This window comes from Siniperca chuatsi, linkage group LG6 (assembly GCF_020085105.1).
Source record: "Siniperca chuatsi isolate FFG_IHB_CAS linkage group LG6, ASM2008510v1, whole genome shotgun sequence".
In the NCBI taxonomy this organism is placed as follows: Eukaryota; Metazoa; Chordata; class Actinopteri; order Centrarchiformes; family Sinipercidae; genus Siniperca; species Siniperca chuatsi.
Window position 1 is genome coordinate 8,666,006 of NC_058047.1, and position 19,899 is coordinate 8,685,904.

The 19,899-nt window shown below is 38.9% G+C and overlaps 1 protein-coding gene across 1 annotated transcript in view; it reads right to left on the reverse strand.

Moving 5' to 3' along the window:
* Positions 1–1,229: 1,229 nt before the first annotated feature.
* jak1 (Janus kinase 1) overlaps positions 1,230–19,899 on the reverse strand; it is a 39,448-nt gene continuing 20,778 nt past the window's right edge. The window contains exons 9-25 of the mRNA XM_044201181.1: positions 19,436–19,593; positions 18,613–18,727; positions 16,550–16,748; positions 13,732–13,841; positions 13,216–13,368; positions 12,944–13,031; positions 12,719–12,846; positions 12,417–12,555; positions 9,606–9,757; positions 9,229–9,379; positions 8,242–8,330; positions 7,559–7,751; positions 6,566–6,690; positions 5,876–6,048; positions 5,527–5,644; positions 4,747–4,857; positions 1,230–3,599 (exon numbers count right to left, since the gene is read on the reverse strand). Of these exons, the coding sequence (XP_044057116.1) occupies positions 3,477–3,599; positions 4,747–4,857; positions 5,527–5,644; positions 5,876–6,048; positions 6,566–6,690; positions 7,559–7,751; positions 8,242–8,330; positions 9,229–9,379; positions 9,606–9,757; positions 12,417–12,555; positions 12,719–12,846; positions 12,944–13,031; positions 13,216–13,368; positions 13,732–13,841; positions 16,550–16,748; positions 18,613–18,727; positions 19,436–19,593 (2,325 nt within the window). The 3' untranslated portion in view covers positions 1,230–3,476. The remainder of the gene's footprint in view (positions 3,600–4,746; positions 4,858–5,526; positions 5,645–5,875; positions 6,049–6,565; positions 6,691–7,558; positions 7,752–8,241; positions 8,331–9,228; positions 9,380–9,605; positions 9,758–12,416; positions 12,556–12,718; positions 12,847–12,943; positions 13,032–13,215; positions 13,369–13,731; positions 13,842–16,549; positions 16,749–18,612; positions 18,728–19,435; positions 19,594–19,899) is intronic.

Below are 19,899 nucleotides of genomic sequence, written 5' to 3' on the forward strand. Positions count from 1 at the left end.
TTCCCTAAAGGACCTTTGCATGTAGAATCTCTAGTCTCCATTGTGTTTGCTTTTTCTTTCTACAAAAGACTACTTCAGTTACCATCCTAAAATGAGAATACTGAAAGAATCAATTTGTAAGCCTTGACTATATTTTAAAATGATGAATATATCATTTTGGAATTTAACTGATGTTGCAATATTATCTTTAAAACTGCCTCCCAGTTTCAGTATGATAGTGTAAAATACAAATAGTTCTGCAGCTGGGCAAGAAAACATATTTTATGTCTGTGGTCAGTTACCTTTGTAGAATATCAGGCACTTTCTTTATTGGGAATGTTGTGTTTTCTTGAGTGGTTGGACTAATGGAGAAAAGGTTGTATCTCGTGTTATTTTTCTGTGCCTCTCTGTGCCACCAACTAGACGTGACGTCCTCATGATGATTGTACACAAAGGGGCGTGGTTCCCCCAAAATTAACATAGCACAAATAAAGCCGGCTTATACACACAAAGTGAAGGATGTTCTTGAATCTCGTCTAACGCTGGTAACCTAGTGAGCCAGCTGCAGTTCACCTCGGGAGACTTCAGGATAAATTCTGTGTAAATGCAGCCTCAGCTTATTTTTTTTGTCTTTAGATGTTAATATAACCACTGTATGAAACTGACATGAAAATGCAGTTAAGGGAGTGTTCATTTCCATTAGAACAGAAAATCTTATTTGTAGTTGGTTGTGATTGTTTTGTTTTGTTTGTAGGATTAACACAAACAGCTGAATCACTTCAGGTTAAAATCCAGATTTTTCTGTTCTTGTGTAAATGGAGCCTCCTCAAAGCTTCAGTGCGTTGCCATTATACCAGTATGTATTCTGCATATTACACAAGGTCAGTGGTGAGGCTGGACTTTGCAATAGTGAATGACTGTGTGTGTGTGTGTGTTTTGATCACAAAGCTTTGCAATACTCAAGTATTTCTGATTTTCTGACACATTGTAATGGCTGTAGATAATCTAGATTTGCTGTGCTTCTTGCTTTGTAAACAGTTTTTTGCTTTTTAAGTATGTGGATTTTTTTCTGACCTGAAATATACTGTAGATTTTGCAAAATTTTATATCACACTGACACTGCTATTGTTTTACTGTGAATAAGGTATTTCTAGAGCAATTTTGCATGCCTACTTACGACTGTAATATATAGAACAAACTGTTTTCAGTAGTTAATAATATATTGCATTTGGACTGACACAGACACAACACAACGAACACTGATTTTATTTATTTTTTCATTGTGTATTTATGGATACTTTTACCTTCCATAAGTCATAATTTCATCTTATTTTTTGAAAAATATATATTTCTTTTCTTATTTTGAGCAGAAGGAATTGTCTTTTACATTCCTAAATAAAATGTGGACTGAAGCGCAACTTTGTCTTCTTAAAAGGTCCTTTTGTTTTTTGCCTTTCTGCCAACATTCACAGTAAAAGCTAAACAATTGCATTAAGTAGAACTGACCATGTCTGACGATAATGACTATGATAATATGAGTGAGATTTTACGGCTACACGGCTCACGTCTACTGATTTAAAAAAGGAAAAAACCCTCTGCTCAAACCATTTCACATACACACACATAAAATACACTTTTATAAATTTCTGGAATATTGGAAAATTAAAAAGTTAGATACAAATAAAATGCACAAACAATTATTAAGGTTTCATGCCACTAAAGGTAATATTTTTCGCAACAAATGAACATAAAATGCCATGTGATTCTTTCTTACTTAAAACCTTGTGTGCCATCTAAAGTCCTTCCATATACAATGTGCAACAATTGGCTCTTTTTTTGCAGTATTATGTATGCATGTATAATAGACATTTCATAAAATAGGTAGGGCTTTTACAGATTCGAACTGAAGTGTGAAGCTACACAACAGTAGAGAAAAAGTGAAGTGATACTGCCCTCAAGTGTCTCTCACAGGTATTTATCTTAATCTCTCCCTCCTCAACGAACATGTCTAACAAGTGCTGAATCTTTGAGGATTTAGGAGCGACTAATAAGATACGTACAGCTAATTAAAAGATTGTTAATGAACCAAATTCAATTAGATATTATAAACAGAACCACCTGAAACATTCAGAGGAGCTCACAAATCTCAAGAGTGGATTTAACATAGTACAATTAATGTGATATAATGGGGGGGGGGTGACAGACCCATTCCTGATTTGAAAAGGATGAAACCACATGAAAGATGATTAGAGACCCATAACCCATTTAAAAAAAAAAAAAAATCAAAGATTTTCTGTTCATGTGCAGATGCAACTCAAACAGTTCTTTTACAGAGAAAGTATTCTCATTGGTGTCTGGTTACTATGGGTAAGACAGGCATGTATTTAAACATTAATGTACATTTAAACATTGCAGGCTGCAAATAAAGATTATTTACATTATCAATTAATCTGGATTATTTTCTCAATGAATTGGTCTATGAAATGTATGAAAATAGTGAAAGTCAGTTTCCTAAAACCTAAAAGATGATGTCTTCAAATTGCTCATTTAGTCCAACAGTCTAAACCAAAGAAAAGCAGAAAATCCTCACAATTGAGAAGCTAGAACCATGAATGTTGGGCATTTTAGCAAGGAAAAAAATGACCTAAACAATTAAACCATTACCAAACTCTAAAAGCTCGACAACAAAGCAGTGAAAGGAACAATGCTGACTGATTGCTGGCATCTGCACATCATGAACAGAAAATCCAGTCATTTATCACAGATCATTCCATGGCTCTCTAACTAAAAGAAACAAAAAGCAGGTGATTTTCTCCCAAACAGGAGTCCATGAAACAAACAGCAGTGGCACAAAATGAAAAACCACATTCTTCAGTATCTGTGTTAATGCCCGTGTCCCATCTCCCATCCATCCAAGCACATCTCAACATGATTCATCTGTGATCCACTCTGTCTCTGTCACAAAGAAGACTGCCACGCAACCGTTTAACTGTGAAAGTGAGTGTCAAACACTCTGCTCGGTCTCCATCTTTCAAGCTTCCATCTGTGAGAGTGATATCAGAGTCCACGCAATTATAAGTCAGACGAGTCCACGTGAGTTTGACATTTTTCTCAATGCAGACAGCTAAATATGTTAGATACACCTGGAAATCCTTTGTAAGACGTAAGGTCACATTTAGCAGGCGCTAAGGCTACAACATTTGACAGAATTGACTTGTTTCATATATGAGAGTATATGAGAGTGTCAAATAAAAATGTTAAAAATATGGTAGAATGATAGTTGATTAGGACCAAAAGTCTTTATACCAAAGTTATGGAAGGTTTATATGCAAGTATGAAGGAGCATGGCTTTGTGTGATGATCCTTCAGGACTGCCTCTCAGTACAGTGAAGCTGCACAAGCAGGTGCTGATCTGGGGACAGTTTTGCTGCTTGCATCTGGTCCAGAGTCTACACGCAAAGTCAGCTTCACTCCCAGAGCCTCAAACAGTTTGAGGTTTAAAGGTCATTTTGTGGTTGTTTGTTGTTTTGCTGAAGGATGGTCAGCTCCTCGATCAGGTGCTTAAAGGTGATTCTGTTCTCGGGCGCGGTCTCCCAGCACCTGCGCATCAGCTCGTACAACTGTCAAACATGAATTGTATTAGATTACAGGTGGTAAAAATGTTAAACCTGATAAAGAAATAAACTGAAGTTAAATTGAGTCAGTGGCCTGTCATGTAACTGATGGCAGAAACACTGAATTTTATAATGAATTTGAGGAAGAATCTGTAACGTGAAACAGTCAGGCTTGGTCAATACGCGATTTGCTTAATAAGGTCAATATAGGCACAAGCATCTCTACTTTAAAGTATACATCAAGCCTTCAAGATAAATGTACTTAGCTGTAACGAAAGAGTTTCCCCTCAGGGATCAAGTATTTCTGATATTATACTGTAAAACCACTGTAAGATTGCCAGTATTATTAGCAATATTTCATGTGCAATTCTATCAGAAAGTATTTTAAGAGAGACTTTAAGAATCTAGCTGCTCCATGTAATAGGCTAAATAACTCAGAAAATGCTATTCAGACTTGTGCCATTCAGGGTCTCATAGAAGTGACACTGCGGCCTTGATTTATAATAATGATGTTGCACAGTATTTTCAGTTGTACCTACAGAAACCAGTGATATTAGTGATTGCCCTCCCTTAAAGAGCATTGTTATTAAGCAAACCCAACTAAAAGAGCCCTTGTGTAGGAGGCTGAATATTTATGAAGACATGGACTTGAAGTCTTCTGACTCTGAACTTTGCTAAATGTCATTTAGAGCAATCATCACCTACTTCATCAAAAGGGTTGGTCAGGTAAACCCCAATAACGGCAAAGTGTACCTCTCCTACCACTGAACATGAGCTGCAGTCATTCTTTAGGTTGGCAGAAACCTCAGAGGTGGACATTTCAAAACTGCTCCATATAAAACCAAAACTACTTGTCTAGATACCACTAGAGGTAAATGAGAACATGTTATTTTGGAACCTTGTTCTTCTCCGTTTCCTCTCCAACAGGATGTTGATTTTAACATTGAGACCTGCTGTACAAAAGAAGCTGCTACTCTTTCTTCAATCTGTCGCTCCTAACCTGAGGCCAAACATTTTGACTATTGTTGGTATTGCTTTCCTTATGTTTTGTAAATAAAGACAATTCAGAACACATCTAAAAAAATAAACCTGTGTCCATGTCATTATTGTGTTGTGTTATGTTGGTAATGAGTTGAGTAAGACAGTTTCTTACATGCTCAGGACAGCCGTCAGGACGTGGCAGCCTCCTCCCTTCTGTCAACACCTTCACCAATCGGATGATAGTCATCTGACCTTGAGTTCGACCAATCATACCGAGGAAGAGCTGCGTGGGTGAGGACAAGGACAGGTTACAAAAGACACAATGTACAACAATATCCAATACTGGCTCTATTATTACTTGACACGAAACGTGGAAATACAACTCCAGTGAAAATGGGCTGACGATGAGAAGTGATAAGTATAGAGCATTTTAATGAAGATACAACACAAAGTCATTCCATCTTTGTGGTTTAGATGTCATAGCGTTTACTTTTTAGCTTCTGTCACATCAGAACATGTCTTCCTTGTTAACATTAACTTGACTTGTGCAGGTCTTTATTACTAATTGCCTTCCAGCAATAGTTGTAGGTCAATCATGATAACAGTGGCAGTTCAAAAGCCTGATGTAAATGAAAGATCTTCATGATAAACTAAGCTCTTAGCGTTGGCACAGGCTGCAGTTTGGACACAGCTCCTAGTGGAGTCTGTCATCTGCTGCTCTGGCCAAAGACCAACACCATCTGCCACATACAAATTACTGTGTGTGTGTGTGTGTGTGATGTTGAGATAAATTCAGTTCTTTATTTCTGCAAGACTGGTTCCGTGTGTGTGTTTATATGTATTTCATGTGTAATCATTATCCAAGTTTCCAAAAATATACAACAAGGATTAGAAGTAGTTCTTGAATGGCTGTGCAAGAGTGACGATAATAAGGAGAGTACTGCGCACTGACCGTCATCGGGCTCTTGGAGGAGTCACAGTAGGTGATGAGTTCATACAGTGTCACCCCAAAGGACCAAACATCTGAGGCCAGGTAGAACTTACAGTGAGTCAGACACTCTGGAGCATACCTGAAAAACAATGTGTACGAGCATGAATACTTGTCCATTTTAACATATTGTTACAAGTTTTTGTGTTAATATGTGACCATGCTTTCCCTGATTTTCTATCGGGCATTTATACTGCACTTACAGCTTTTCAATGTTAATCACATACAATATGTTGTTATTGAAATATACTGCTTTATATTTATATATTTTATACAGTATTAAATTCCATCTCCTTTCCTCCTCTTGACTAACCAGAAAACAGGGCTGTCGTTTTCGTCTTTGACAGTGTAATATCCCTCATTGTTTTTGATGCTCTTGGTGAGGCCAAAATCTCCGATCTTCACAGTCCTCTCGTTCTCCACCAGCACATTACGGGCAGCCAGGTCCCGGTGGATGTAATTTTGAGATCCCAGATAGTCCATTCCCTAAAAAAAAAAAAAAATGCTACACTTGATGCACTGCCAGCCACGTTTCCATGATATCTCTATCATGTCACCAAACCTTTACATCAAAAGGCAGCCCCTTATCATGAAGTTGTATTTTTAAATTAACTGTTTAGCCACATTTGCCAGAACACAAAGAGTTGAGTCCTTTTTTCTGAGGTGTTTTTGGCCAATCATCTTTAACCATAAACTCACAACAACCATTTGAAGGTTCCTGTTCACTTTTGTCTGTTCATACCTTTATCAAAATCATGTGACAATCACATGACTACTGTTTTAGTAGGCAGTTCACCACCAGTATCTAAATAGGAAGTGTTTCAAAGTGGTTTGAGCGTTGGTGCTAAAATTACCATTTAACTACACAGTGGTCAGGTGTTAAATGCTAAAGGCTGACGGCTGGTATTTTACGGTTAGTCAGTTAAATGCCAATATAAGATGCAGAGATGCCTGATGGTTCCAGCTGGTCTGAGGAAACAGCTCTGTGAAAATAAACCGTTACCTTGCATATCTGGATAGAGTAGCTGAGCAGGGTGCTGAGGTCAGTCTTGCTTTTGTTTCTGGGTAGATACTCCTTCAAACTGCCCAGTGGAACGTACTCCATGATCAGCTTAATAGCCTGACCACCTACAAACAGATTTACACATAAATGCAATCAGAGACAAAGACAAATTCAGCTGTACCACTTCTAACCATCTGGATGGGAAAATATTCTGTTCACGGCACGAGTTGTGGTTTTTCCTAATCCAAACAAAGATGGTAGCTGGACATGACATATCTCCCTGCTCAATTTGTATGAACCTAAATTAAAATAAGATGTATTGTAAGTTATATTGGTATGACTGATGTTCCCTTCCAATATATTATATTTTCATACAATACTTTTTAATATATTTTGCTTGTGAATACAAAACTTAGAAAACGGGTTAAAGAACATCTTTCTTTTGTGCTGCAGATGGAATATTTTATTACCCAAATTTTTAAGAGAGTCGTTAAAGGATTCTGGAAATACCTTCAGAACAGCGGTGAGTGTTAAACGAAACTCTAGGTTTTTCAAATATCTCATCAATTAGAATCTAGTGGAACCGAAGATTTTTACTCAGGTTTTTTACATGCACATTTATTTATAATGCTTTTATTTTGAAAGAAAAAGATTCATTTCTGCTGGCTTCCTGTAGCAGATGTGCTTATGTCACATATGAATGTATGTGTACAGATGGTTTAACACTTATGTATTCATTTTAGTGCATGTGCCTTTTACACACTAAAAGCACCAAACACTATGTCAACACTGCATGTCTGTTACACCTAAATTAAAGATTTATAACCTACTGGTACACTACATCTGTGGAAAACATCTTAATGTTATCGAAAATGTTTGGCGAGAGCTTAGTTGTGTTGATCAAACATCAGGAAGTCATTTCAGTGACTGGAGCACAGATCCAACAATACACATGCTGGTTCATTTTTTGTGTATGCACTCGTTACATCTTACCTTCCTCTTGGCAAATACCCTTGTATTTGACAATGTTTTCATGGTAGAGTGCCTTCAGGATGTCAATCTCACGCGAGAGGTTGGTGCTCTGCTCCTCCCGATTCTCAGGCTTTAGGGACTTCACTGCCACCAGCTCACCTGTTCTATCTCCCCGAGGATCATAGCGACACAGCTCCACCTTACCAAAGTGGCCCTGCATGAGGAACATGTGAGAAATTTTAATTATTTGGACAATCATGAACGTGTTCTAGTCTATTTCCTGTGTGGGAACAGTTGTTTCTTATCGTTGCCTAAATTACTTCAGTTCTGCATCTGCTCTTGCTTATCTTTGGTCTGTAGATTATTGTCTTCTGTATTTTGTTAAATCCCTACAGCTCGTTTTAGGTCATGAAGCACCACAAGAATTATTATACCCCAGGTGACATTTTTAATAGTAGTAAGCTGATGTGAACTGTGAAATAGGAAACCATACTCACCAAACTACTTGCAGTACAAAATGCACTGAAGGTAATTATAGATTTAATATAAAACATTTATCAATGCATGTAAACTGAATGGCCAAGTTGTTTTATTTTTGCATTTGGAAATTGTCAGTTTGATCATTCTTATAAATGGTAAGATCTGCTATACAGTGATTAACACAAAAGCACAAAAACAGCATAAATACAGCAGAAACAGTTTACCTCTCCCAGGTCTCGGACCTTCTTCAGGAATCTCTTTTCAAACACAGTCGGATCCACCTCTGGTGTAGGCTTGGGTTTGATAAGTGGGTCTGATAGATGTAAAAAGAAACAAATACATTAAACATACTGGGTAAAACATGTCTTTTCTTCAACATAAGCACACTTGCGTCATAGGAAGTCTATTGTGGTTGACAGTGTCAAAGTTTTCACTAGAATTTTCTGTGGTTATGTAACTGTTTGCTTGCTCTGGTTTCAACACAAATGGCTACTTATTATAGGACAATTCATTATCCAAGCAAAACTGTATCACTGTAGCAAAAATGCTGTATCGCCATTATCAAGAATTATAAAATAGTTTATTTAATATAAACAGCATTTTTAATCTAATTTCCAAGCCTTTTTGGGTGCAACTTATAGCAGATCTTTTAGTTTAGGGGATTTTGTAGCTGTCTTGGGATTTTAATATAAGATGGTCAAGCCTGACTGCAGTATCCACTTCTGGCCAGCAGGAGGAAGAACAGAGTGTCGCCATTGGGGCCCAGCTGAGGGCAGATCAGTGATAATGAACCCAGTGAACTTCCTCATGAACATCTGAGTTGAGTAAACATCTCTCGTGTTCTCGCTCGCAATCTCGCTCTCAATCCTGCTCTCTCGCTCTCTCTCGCTCTCGTTCTTGCTCGCTCTCTCTCTCTGCACTGCTTACTAGGCTGCTGCTAGGTGAGATACAAAACATACAAAACAGCTGTAAACAACGACTTTGAATTTTTCAACCTGTACCTGCTTTTAGTCTGTTTTGCAGTTTACACTCAATTCTATTCAATTCTTACATGGTTTTGGATACACCCAAAAGGCAAAATAATAAAACTGCTTTAACTGCAAAATCAAAATGAGGTTTTACGTCATATTTTCACCCACTCCATTACATGAAAATACCTAACATATAACGTACAATACACATTTATTGTATACATATTATCATGTACATACTCTTTTCCTCTAGCATGTCTATGTCTCTGACGATAGCCCTGAAGAAAGGTCTCTTCTTAGGGTCGTAGTTCATGCAGTGGGTCATCAGTTCAGCCAGCTCTCTGCAGTCTGGGGTGGCCAGTTGGCACTCTGTTTCATAAAACCTCTCCTTCTGCTCAGCACAAAAACATAGATATGAATGAGGAAGTGCATGCAAACAGAGTTAACATAATCATTGATGTGTGATAGTGGACAGAGGTGAAAAAGGAGTATGAAAACGAACAGGAATAAAAAGAAAGTCTAGGATAGCCAAAGATTTCAAATAAAAGATGGCATTAGTGTAGATGTATGATTATATACAGTTATTGCCATACAGCGTTCTTGTGTGTGCCCCCTACCTCTGTAAGTTTCTTGTCTTTGAGGGGGACCTCTCCATCATAGCAGATCTCCCACAGGGTGGTACCAAAGCCCCACTTGTCAGCTGCGACGCTCAGGGAAGACACACTCTTCACACACTCCGGAGCAATCCATGGGATACGATGCACACACTCTGCAAAGTCAAACAAAGTCAACTTTAGCAACAGTAAATTGATTAAGCATAAATTTGTTTCAGTCCCATGGTGTCTTTGTAAAAACAAAAGATGATTATTGGAGATGTGTGAAATACAGAACACAGGCTCAACCAAATTCGTGGAAAATAATTTTCTAAAGGTGTTCTGAATTGTAATGATGTTTGACCAAGGTGAGGATGAGTGATGCTCGGAGTGATGATACCCTTTAAGACGTGATTATGGGAACATTTGTCCAATATTACCACGTTGGAAATACTGACTTAACCTTTTTAACAAGCAAAAGAAAACATACTCACTGACCTTCTTACACACAAACGCCTTCAACAGACTGAAATATAATAATAACTGAAAAACGACATTATAACCATACCACTATTTCTATCTTTAAGTTTTGTGGTGCAGGTTCTAGCAGTGTGCAGCAGCTACTAAAGTAGCTAGACGTCTTCTCTGATCCATATTCTTCATATTTGTTTGCTTTTTATTTTCCTCGTATTGTCATTCTTTTTCTACATATTATAATTTTGTTATGTACTATTGTTATTTCTCTTTATATATGGCATGTATTGCATGTCTGTCTGCCCTAGAATAGGAATCTTCCTTTCTTCCCCTTTTTTCCCCTATTCCCCTGTAGTTTTTCCTTATCTCTGATTTGTCCACTTTATGGGTCTAAAGATGAGCGTAATGTATGTGGTGCAGATTGTAAAGCCCTTTAAGGAAAACTTGTGATTTTGGGCTATCTAAATAAAACTGCCTTGACTCTATATTTCACTTCAGATATCACAGATCAATCAACAGTTCATTGTTAAACAAGTTCTGTTATTTAACCAAAGTAGCAAACTCAGAACTGCTATTTTTAAAAGGAGTAAAAATATGATCACTTTGACCAAATGTAGAAAAGGTTTCAGTCGTAGTCATCTGGACACGACTACGACTGAAACCTTTTCTACGTTAGAACACTCCTGGACGAATGAGGGACTACACCGTCTTACTTTGACCAAATGCTGACAAAATATCCATGTTAACCACTATTTGGAAGTAATGGTTAGGGCATGACGTCATGGATCTGAGCCAACATATTTCTCACCATGCTCCAAATACTAGGAACCAACAGTAAAATACAATACAGCTCTGACAGGCTGACTGGGTGGGTAGCTGGCTTAAAATGTTGACTGACTACATCCACTGAATCTAAAAAGCCTTGGCATCGGCTGGCTGATAAATATTACTCTGACTGGAAGACAGGCTAACTGATTGGCTGACCTCCACAGTTGGCTTTTTGGCTCCATAAATCGATAACATAGTAAGTGCATGCAGCTCAGACTGGAACACAGGAAGATTGACTGGAGGGAAAGAGGAGGAGGAGTAAAGAGGGGAAGAAGCAACGGAGGGGCTGAATGGAGAGAAGGGGGAAGATGGAGACAGAAATGGAATCGGGGAAGGAGGTAATTGAGTGTAAGGACAAAAGAAAAAACGTGAGGAAGCGATGAATGGATTTGAGGATTTGAGTAAAGCGATCAGAGATTGCTAGGAAGAAGCAATCCAGTGCTCCCAGTGGGTTTCTCAGCACTTTATCCACTGTGTTCAATCAAATCTATGTACAAGGACATCAATGTGTAACTGGAAGAATGATTGTTCTGCAAAGGGATGGAGACAGAACAAGAAATGTTAAGAGTTCTGGGAACACAGAAGGAGGGAGGAGCATCCCCAGGGATGTGTGGCGGTTTACATTTGCACAGACATTTCCAGTCTGTACTGTGGTTTGCCGATCCATCTGTACATCCACACTGTGTTATATCACACAGCTTCTGGCTCTTATAGACAAACAGAAACATGAGACGGCCATTTGAGGGGAACTGTGCAATCTAAGAAATGTCCTTGTTGTGCCATCTTCCCTGAACCCAGATCTAGCTTTTATAAAACAAATTACAGTTAGAGAGGGAAATGTGCTGTGTACTGATTATGTGACAAATATGCTTCCTATTACTGACAACCTTACTGGCACTTTTTTTTAATTTCTTTTTTCTGTATTTTGTGGGAAGAAATGAGGGTACAGAGGATGACTTTTAAGAAAACAAACAAAACAAAGACAAAACAAAAATCCAACTCAGACAGGACAGTGCATAGAAGGAGCTACAACAAGCATTTTATTAGTTTATACATAACAGTTAAAAGTGTAAGGAGACAAGCAAAAAACATATTTTGAAATTAGTTTGATGTGGCCAATCATTAGACTCAGACCAATGCCAATGTGTGTCAGTATGTGTTTCTGTTTCACATATTTAATTAAGTTTTAAATTAGTTATCATCGACCTTACTGCCACTTTTGTATTTGGAGTTCTAGTTAATTTTCAAAATGTATTTCAAGTCAATATAAACAAATTATTTTAGTTTCACTTCATTACATGTGGTTGTGGCATTTTATGTGTTCTCATCTGGGTTTCACTGTCAATTACAGCTGACTGGGAAAGAAAGTGGAAGTTATTGTGAAATTTTTCCATGGTAGCTGTTTTGTAACCATTTAGGTTTCACTTTTAGTAACCCTGAGAGGGGGAGGGAAAATACCAGAGAGAGAGAGAGAGCGAGAGCGAGAGCGAGAGAGAGAGAGAGAGTGTGTCTATGTGTGTACTTTGTACCCACCCTCTCTGGTGAGTACAGTGATTGGTATTCCTGGGTCGCTGAGTTTGATGAAGGGTCCTCCTTCGTCGGTGCCCAGTCCGTCCCTGGCCAGCAGGATGTTTTTAGCACACACAAAGCCATGGACCAGCTTTTTGTCCTCCTACAAACACACACACAATACAACAAATCTATTAGTTCACAATTAAGAGGGCAAATATAAAGATTTTGTTGGTAAAATTGATCTAACATGGTGCAGGTAATCCCATGGGTGCATACAGGATTTACATGCTGACATTCCTATAGTTTATGTGTATGTGTCTCACCAAATAACTGAGAGCTGAGGCCAGCTGCTTGGCCACCTGGAACTTCCATGGTGTGCTAAGTGGGCTCTGCTGTCTTCTCATAAATAAGTCCAGTGGTCCTAGCTGGACAAACTCCTCAACCATGATATCTGTTCCACACAAATACAAAGAGACGTGTCAAAGATATTAGAAACAGCCCCACACTCTCATACATATGTACACACACAGTTCTCAACATGCACTTACTCTCCTGGTGGCGGACACACACTCCATACAGCAACACTATGTGTTTATGGGACACTTGTCGCATCATACTGGCTGTTTCGAAGAAGGCCTGTCAACAGAAAGACAAAGAAAACTCAACATATAGCATATTACAAAAAACTTACGTTATATTTTTAAACAGCTTGCTGCTAATAAGTTTAATCTTTCAGTTTGGTTAGATGTGACATAATGTAGCAAAAGTCCTCATAGGAACAGGTGTACAAGGTTGTCCAGGATCTGTGAGTGTGTCTCACCAAGGAGATGTCCCTGTGTCCAGAACCCAGCACCTTCAGGACCACCTTGACCTCCTGGAAGGATGAGTAACCTGCATCCTCCTCCTCCTCACTCTTCACCCTCAGTGTGCCTGAGTAGATGTTGGTTCTTGTGCCCCGGCCAAGGTGCTCCTCCTGGTTAACATAGCAGGGAGCAGAGACAACACATTACATAAAATAGTTACATCCAGTACCCAAACTTTGGCTACCACAAGAACAGGGCTTCTGCAGGTTTTTCTGCAGCCAAAGTGAACACTACGAAGATTCTGAAACTATTGTGAAATGCATTTTCTGTCCAGAGAAAGAGTCTTAAGAGTTTAAGTTTGTTTATTCCATGTGCACTGGAGGATAAGCAACATCTGCTTATGTGCACGCTATTTGAAATGAAAAGACAAGTAGACAGAAATAAGTTCAACTGTGCGCTCTGTGAGGAAGATATGCAAATATGTAATCTGATATAATTTGGAGAGTTTTACATCTTTACATCTACAGACATACCTGTTCAATCTCCTCCTTGAGAATGCGATGGAAGCTGAGCTGACTCTCCTGCATGGGTGTTTGAGGGACAGGTGCTCTCTCTTTAGTGACCACCAGCAGGTTAGAAACCTCTGCAACACAAATGCACACACACATGTAAAGTATATATTATTTACATTACTGCTGAACATTTTAAAAAGTGTGAAAAAGTGTTTTAGATTCTTCTTTGCCAAAATCAAACTGCAGAAAAATGACAATTGTTTGTTTTAGGTAATCCCTCAAAGAGAATGTCATGTCTGCTTGTATTGTTGTTAAAGTCATGCTATTGTAACACTGTATAAACTTGATTTGAAAACTTTGCACTAGTGCATTCACACAACAATGAACTCTGACAACAATAAAAACAGAAATGATATTCACAGTGAGGTAAACTTGGGTTGAAGTGTCTTTCGCAGCATGCAAGAATGCTACATATGTATAGACGCTTACATATGAACTGGTATTCAGCATGAAAGACAAACTGTGTTTACATGTGGTGAAACAAGCTCTCAACAATTACGTCAATGTGGCAATGATGTGAACAGCTATTCAGGTCGGGTTACCATACTGATTCAGTTTATTTTTTGAATATACAGAGCTGTGTGTGGGAGGATAAAGTGAAAATGTGTCTTTGTGCCTGTTCCCATACTATACGTGTTTGTGTGTCTGCGTGCGCGTGTCTGTGGGTGTCTAATGTTGTGACAAAACCAGCGCACTGTGGTTTAAGGGGGGAAAAGGTATCTGCACTCCATCAGCATCATCCTACATTCACCATCAAAGAGTGCTGAGAGCACTGTTCTGTAACATGTAATCTGTGTTTTTAAGCAAAAGCCAAATACAACATGAACCCACACCTACCATCGAACATATTACACTGTACTCACTCCTTAACCCCTTGACCTAATCCAGGCCTAACCTATATCATATACTCTGAGTCTAAGACTGGCCAGAATTATCTTATTCAAACCCTGCTTATGTTAAAAACCCAAATTCTAGTGACTCTCAAACCATGCAGTCCTTCTTTCACCCATCTGCCCTCATATACTTACTTTATATTATTTTCATAATAGTTCAAAACCATCATATTCTCTGGGTGTGGGCATACCAGTGTGTTATTGTTAAAGCAAGGATACATCATAAATATTTTAACAGGGACAATACAGCACTCCAGTCTTTTATCTTCCTCTAAAGCAGACAGCCCAAACCCAAACCAGAAACAGTCGTGCCTTATGATAATAATCAACACCACACAACCCCAACAAACAAAAACAGCTTAACACATCCATGCATACATGGCTCCACCTTTCCCTGAGTGAAGTAAACACAAGAGTGCTAGTTTGACTCCGGAAACCCACATTTACAACTCTCTTCCTCCCTGACACCATTTCACACAGACACACGCATTGTTCATGCCAGCTTCACTTACCCTCAGGTAGTGAGACACAAACACACACGCACACTTACTTGCTGTAAAGAGAAACTCCATTCTAAATCTTGTATTGAGGGAAAGCATTGCTTCACTGACCTCTAAAGGTTGAAAGGTTTAAGTCTGTTGCACTTCTGACCCCACCCGACATCACAGTCAGGTGTGGTCTGTTGTACTTGTTACCACACCCAGCTGTGATGTAGCATTGCACAAAGTAGTGCACAGAGAATTGTTGTACTGCACAGGGTGTGGACTGAAGATGCAGAGACTGCTAGATGCCAGAGAAAGCAGGATTTTCAGTCTGCTGTAGCATTTATCTGTTTTGAAAAGTTTGAACACTGCAGACAAGTCAAAGCATTTTTCTTAAGCATTTGTTGTTTAAGACCTTGGAATCAAAGTATAAATTAACCTTAGCCGTGACTTGACAAAATAAATATAATGTGGTGCAAATGGTTTTGATGTTCTTTTCACAACCATCATAATAGACAGATTTCCCATTTATAATGAATAAAGGGTGCACGCGCTGCAGGGGGGTAGAAACACATTGCCACACTGTCCTGATAGCTTTTATAAGGACATTTTCAGTATTTATTAATGAAGCAACTTGCTGTAAACCAATAAAATTACTTGAAATGAATGTGTCTGGCACTCGTCCTCACATTTCCAAATCCTTTTTACTGCATGCCTAGTGTTGATGACATCTGTTGGCTCTGGCTAGCTAACATAATGCAGCACAAAAGCCCCCCTAACACAAGTAATGTTAACATAAAAAAAGTTACATTGGCATATATGAAATTCCTGCTGCATATCATCACAGGTTCTCAATCTTTCTGGTTTGTTTTCTATCCCCACATGTGCACAATGTCGCTCAGAAACAAGCCTTCTTGTGACTTTTTACCACAACTGCTTTAAATGGCTTTAAATATTGTTTCCTCCTTGGATTCAAAATGGTCTTTCACTTTCCATCTAAGTAGTCAACACTTCAGACATACTGATCTTCTATAAACTCCATTATTGCTGTAACGTACATTGTTTGATGGATTTTTATTTGAAACACAGCTGGGCTTTCTACAATTTTGTGTTTGTGTTGTTGGTATAGTATTTGGTGTAATTGTAGCTGAATAAAAAGGAAAAACTGCACAGTACATATTGTATGTTTTACAGAAATACAACATTTTTGCTGCCATTTTGTATTAAATCATTTAAAGTCCCTTAAAGGCATGGCTTACCAGAGAATGAAGGTCTGTGCTGAGTCTTTTATAGCTTAGTGAATCTGTAGTACTGCATACTTCTCTTTATTTGAGTATTGGGTGTTACTGCATGTGCCTTTGAGTAGATCACCATGTCACTTTCTATGTCTGGGATTAAGCTTACCTCTTGGCTGGGGAGGGCAGCAGCGCAGCAGCTGGAACTGGTGGTTGTCGGTGCGAAGGCTTTGGCCCTCCAGGTGCTCCAGCAGCTCCTCGAGAGTGAGCCGAAATGTCTCAGTGCCATACAGGCGGAACCCATCGGAGCCCACCTCAATCTGGAAGTTCTTATACTGACGCACAGGGCGAGACTCCTTCAGGTCGATCTGGATGCAGAAAGGGAGAGTTTTTAACTGGAAAATGACAAACTGACAAACATGGGAGGAACATGAGACTGAAGGAGAGGTCAAATGTGCAACAGAAGTGAAGAGGAGATTTGGAGAGAAAAATGAGAAAACAAAACATTACATTAAATGAGGGGTGTGCAAGGAAAAATGTAAAAGTGTAATGAACTCAAGTAAAGCTAATGTCAATATCTTCAAAATTAAACAAAACAGAGGTCTTAGAGTGTTAATTTCTTTTAGAAACTATTAGGGCTGAACCCGGATATTCTATTTGGATATTCCTACGTATTCGATTTTCAATTTGGGATTTGGATATTTGCATACACATCTACACCTCTGTTTCTTACTGCGTGCGCGCACACACACACACACACACACACACACACACACACACACACCCCGCCTCTTTCTGTTTCACTCTTGCTGTATCATACAGGGACAGACACATACAGGCTGTAAGTGTCTGCTCTGTACTTTCTTTGTCAGCAGTATGTTTTATAATGTCGCCCAAAAAACACAACTTCCGTTTTGGATTTTTTCACCCGCGATTCTGTTTTCACAACAGCAGGAGAGCCACTTGTGGAGGAGGCTTGTTGTTAATGTCGTAGCCTATTGAAACAATCGAAACCAACGTGGTAGCGAATGACACTGGCACCAACCAGGTGCGTTCACTGTTGCTTTACCTGGTCCGTGCTTGTAAAATATCCACCGTTCTCTCTCTTTCTCTCTCTCTCGTGTGGTTGTCAGTATACCTGTTTGGGAGGGGTAGAGCGAGGGGAGATTGTCCACTAGTTAATCGATCGCAGAAGGCGTTGGTATCCCCCGCAGAAGCTTTGAATAATCGCTGTTGATTACTACCGAAGCTTCGAATCCCAAAAAATGGTATTCGGGACAGCCCTAGAAACTATATTTTGAATTACTAACAGTTTCTTTTTCAAAAAAGGTTTATAGAGTTCTGTTAAAGCTCTACAGACACATGCAACGGCACACAAATGTGTCACACATTAACAATGATTCAGTCCTCATATAAACCGTGTCTGTAAACAGCTTTGTGAATTTAGTGTGTGTGCGTGTGACAGGGGGTGTTTCCTCCCATGCTGACTCATAAAGCTGCAGTGCACTGTAGTGACCTGTGAGTATCCAGTAATCCAATATAAAATAAACTGACAAAATTTGGTTAATAACCTACACAAGGCCTTTCCAGTACATCACTGGGATGCTAGTCATTATCTGTGCTAATAATACAGGGTTCATTCATATCGTCTTTTACTATAGACGCACAGCACTGTGAACAGTTTGTATGACTAATATCCTGATATGACACTATGACGACAAGGACAGCTTGCATAAGAGGATCTCAGCTTACATTAGTTTTTCCATAAAACTGTTTTATAGTAGAGAGACGTAGAAATTTAACAGACACAACAGCAAAGGTGGATGTGGTTTGGATTCCAGTTTTGGTTTACAAAACGTGACCAGCACTACAGGTTTTTGGTCTCAATAAAAATAAATCTTATATAAAAGTGATTACACTGGAACGAGGGAGAATTTGTCTTTTTATTTTAGTTTCGCAACAGCCACACCACCATATCAATTTTGGGTTACCACCAGGTACTAAAATAATATTTCAGTTCAGTTCAGTTAATTTTTCAAATAGATTTTCAGTTTATACTTTTAAAATCAATGGGTAGTAAGACAACAGTAGCAAGCTTTTGGCTATCCCAGTGACCAGTGGTAATGTTCCTATCTGAAAATACTTATGAGGCTAATTTGTAAACTCCTGATTCCGCTGTGGGGGATAAATGAAATACAGCTTCCTAACACCTAATGAATAAATCTACACTACCTCATTGCAGACCACAGTGATGATGATGTACTGGTAGTCAGTGCAGCTCCACCGCAGGATGTAGGTGCCCTCTTCATTGCCCTCCTGACGCAGCTTGTGGATGGCATACTCCGTGCTGGGGAGGGGAAAACACAATAAATGGGGGCAGTAATGGGGTTCTATCAAGAGTAGATTGAAGGTTTTCAGATATACAAAAGACTTAAAAACAAGCTTCAATGAAAGTCAGTATGTCTGTTAGTATTACTATATTAGTATTGTATGTCTTTCATACTGTATGTGGCTCATTGTGTCTTGCTTCTTATTTCTATTTTGTTTTTCCCTGTACATTGGTGACTAAACCAGTTTCCCTTCTACGGATTAATACAGTAATCTATCTACCTATCAATGATCTATTTTGTGTGACTAAAACCTTTTGAAAATTAAAACTATACAAAGATAGAACAACAAAATGATATAGCAGACAGAACAACAGAGGCAGATATACATCTGTCTATCTGCCGATAGACAGCAATAACAAAAACAACATTAAGATAAATCTTAAACTGCTATAATGGAAAGGTTGATACAAAATGTAGGTTAACAATAAGGATGATAATAGCCTTTATTACAAAAACTTCATTTAGGCTAACTTTTAAAAGCAGTGTGTGAACTCTGTGCCGGTAGGAGGCAGAGAGGGTATAGGTAAATACAAATTAAGGTCAGTAACAGATGGTTTATGATGAATATGTGTAATAAAACTACCTGTGTCCAGTAATACTGAGTTGCTGTGAGGAAACAGGCACATGCTCAAACACATTCCACCAATAAATCTGCCAGTACAAACCAGATGGGTCCGTGGCAGCCGTTGTCGATGTTGTGCACCACTGAAGCAGGGGCCACCTCCTTGCACAGGTAGTGGTGGGCATCCACTGTCAGCCTGAAGTACCCATCCACAAGGGCTGCAAAGGACAGAGCCTCCGCCCTAGAAGCCATTTGCAACTCCTGAAAGGAGAAGAGACAGGGAGAAAGATAACAAGAGGGAAGGAGGGAAGAGGACATCAGAATAGGAGCTCTTATAAAGCCACAATACTCTAGAGGGTTATCTTAAAGAGCGGTGATGTATTACAAACTCAAAATCCATTTTCATGATGAAGCATGATATCACCAGTGAGAGGCAGGCTTTGCTTCAACATGAGGTAAATCCAAACAAATGTTGCAGTTGGTCACAACTAGAAGCAGTAGTCAAGGTGACTAAAACTACTTGTAAACACAGACTGTTTACAGTTTCTGTCTTAATGTGACACTAAA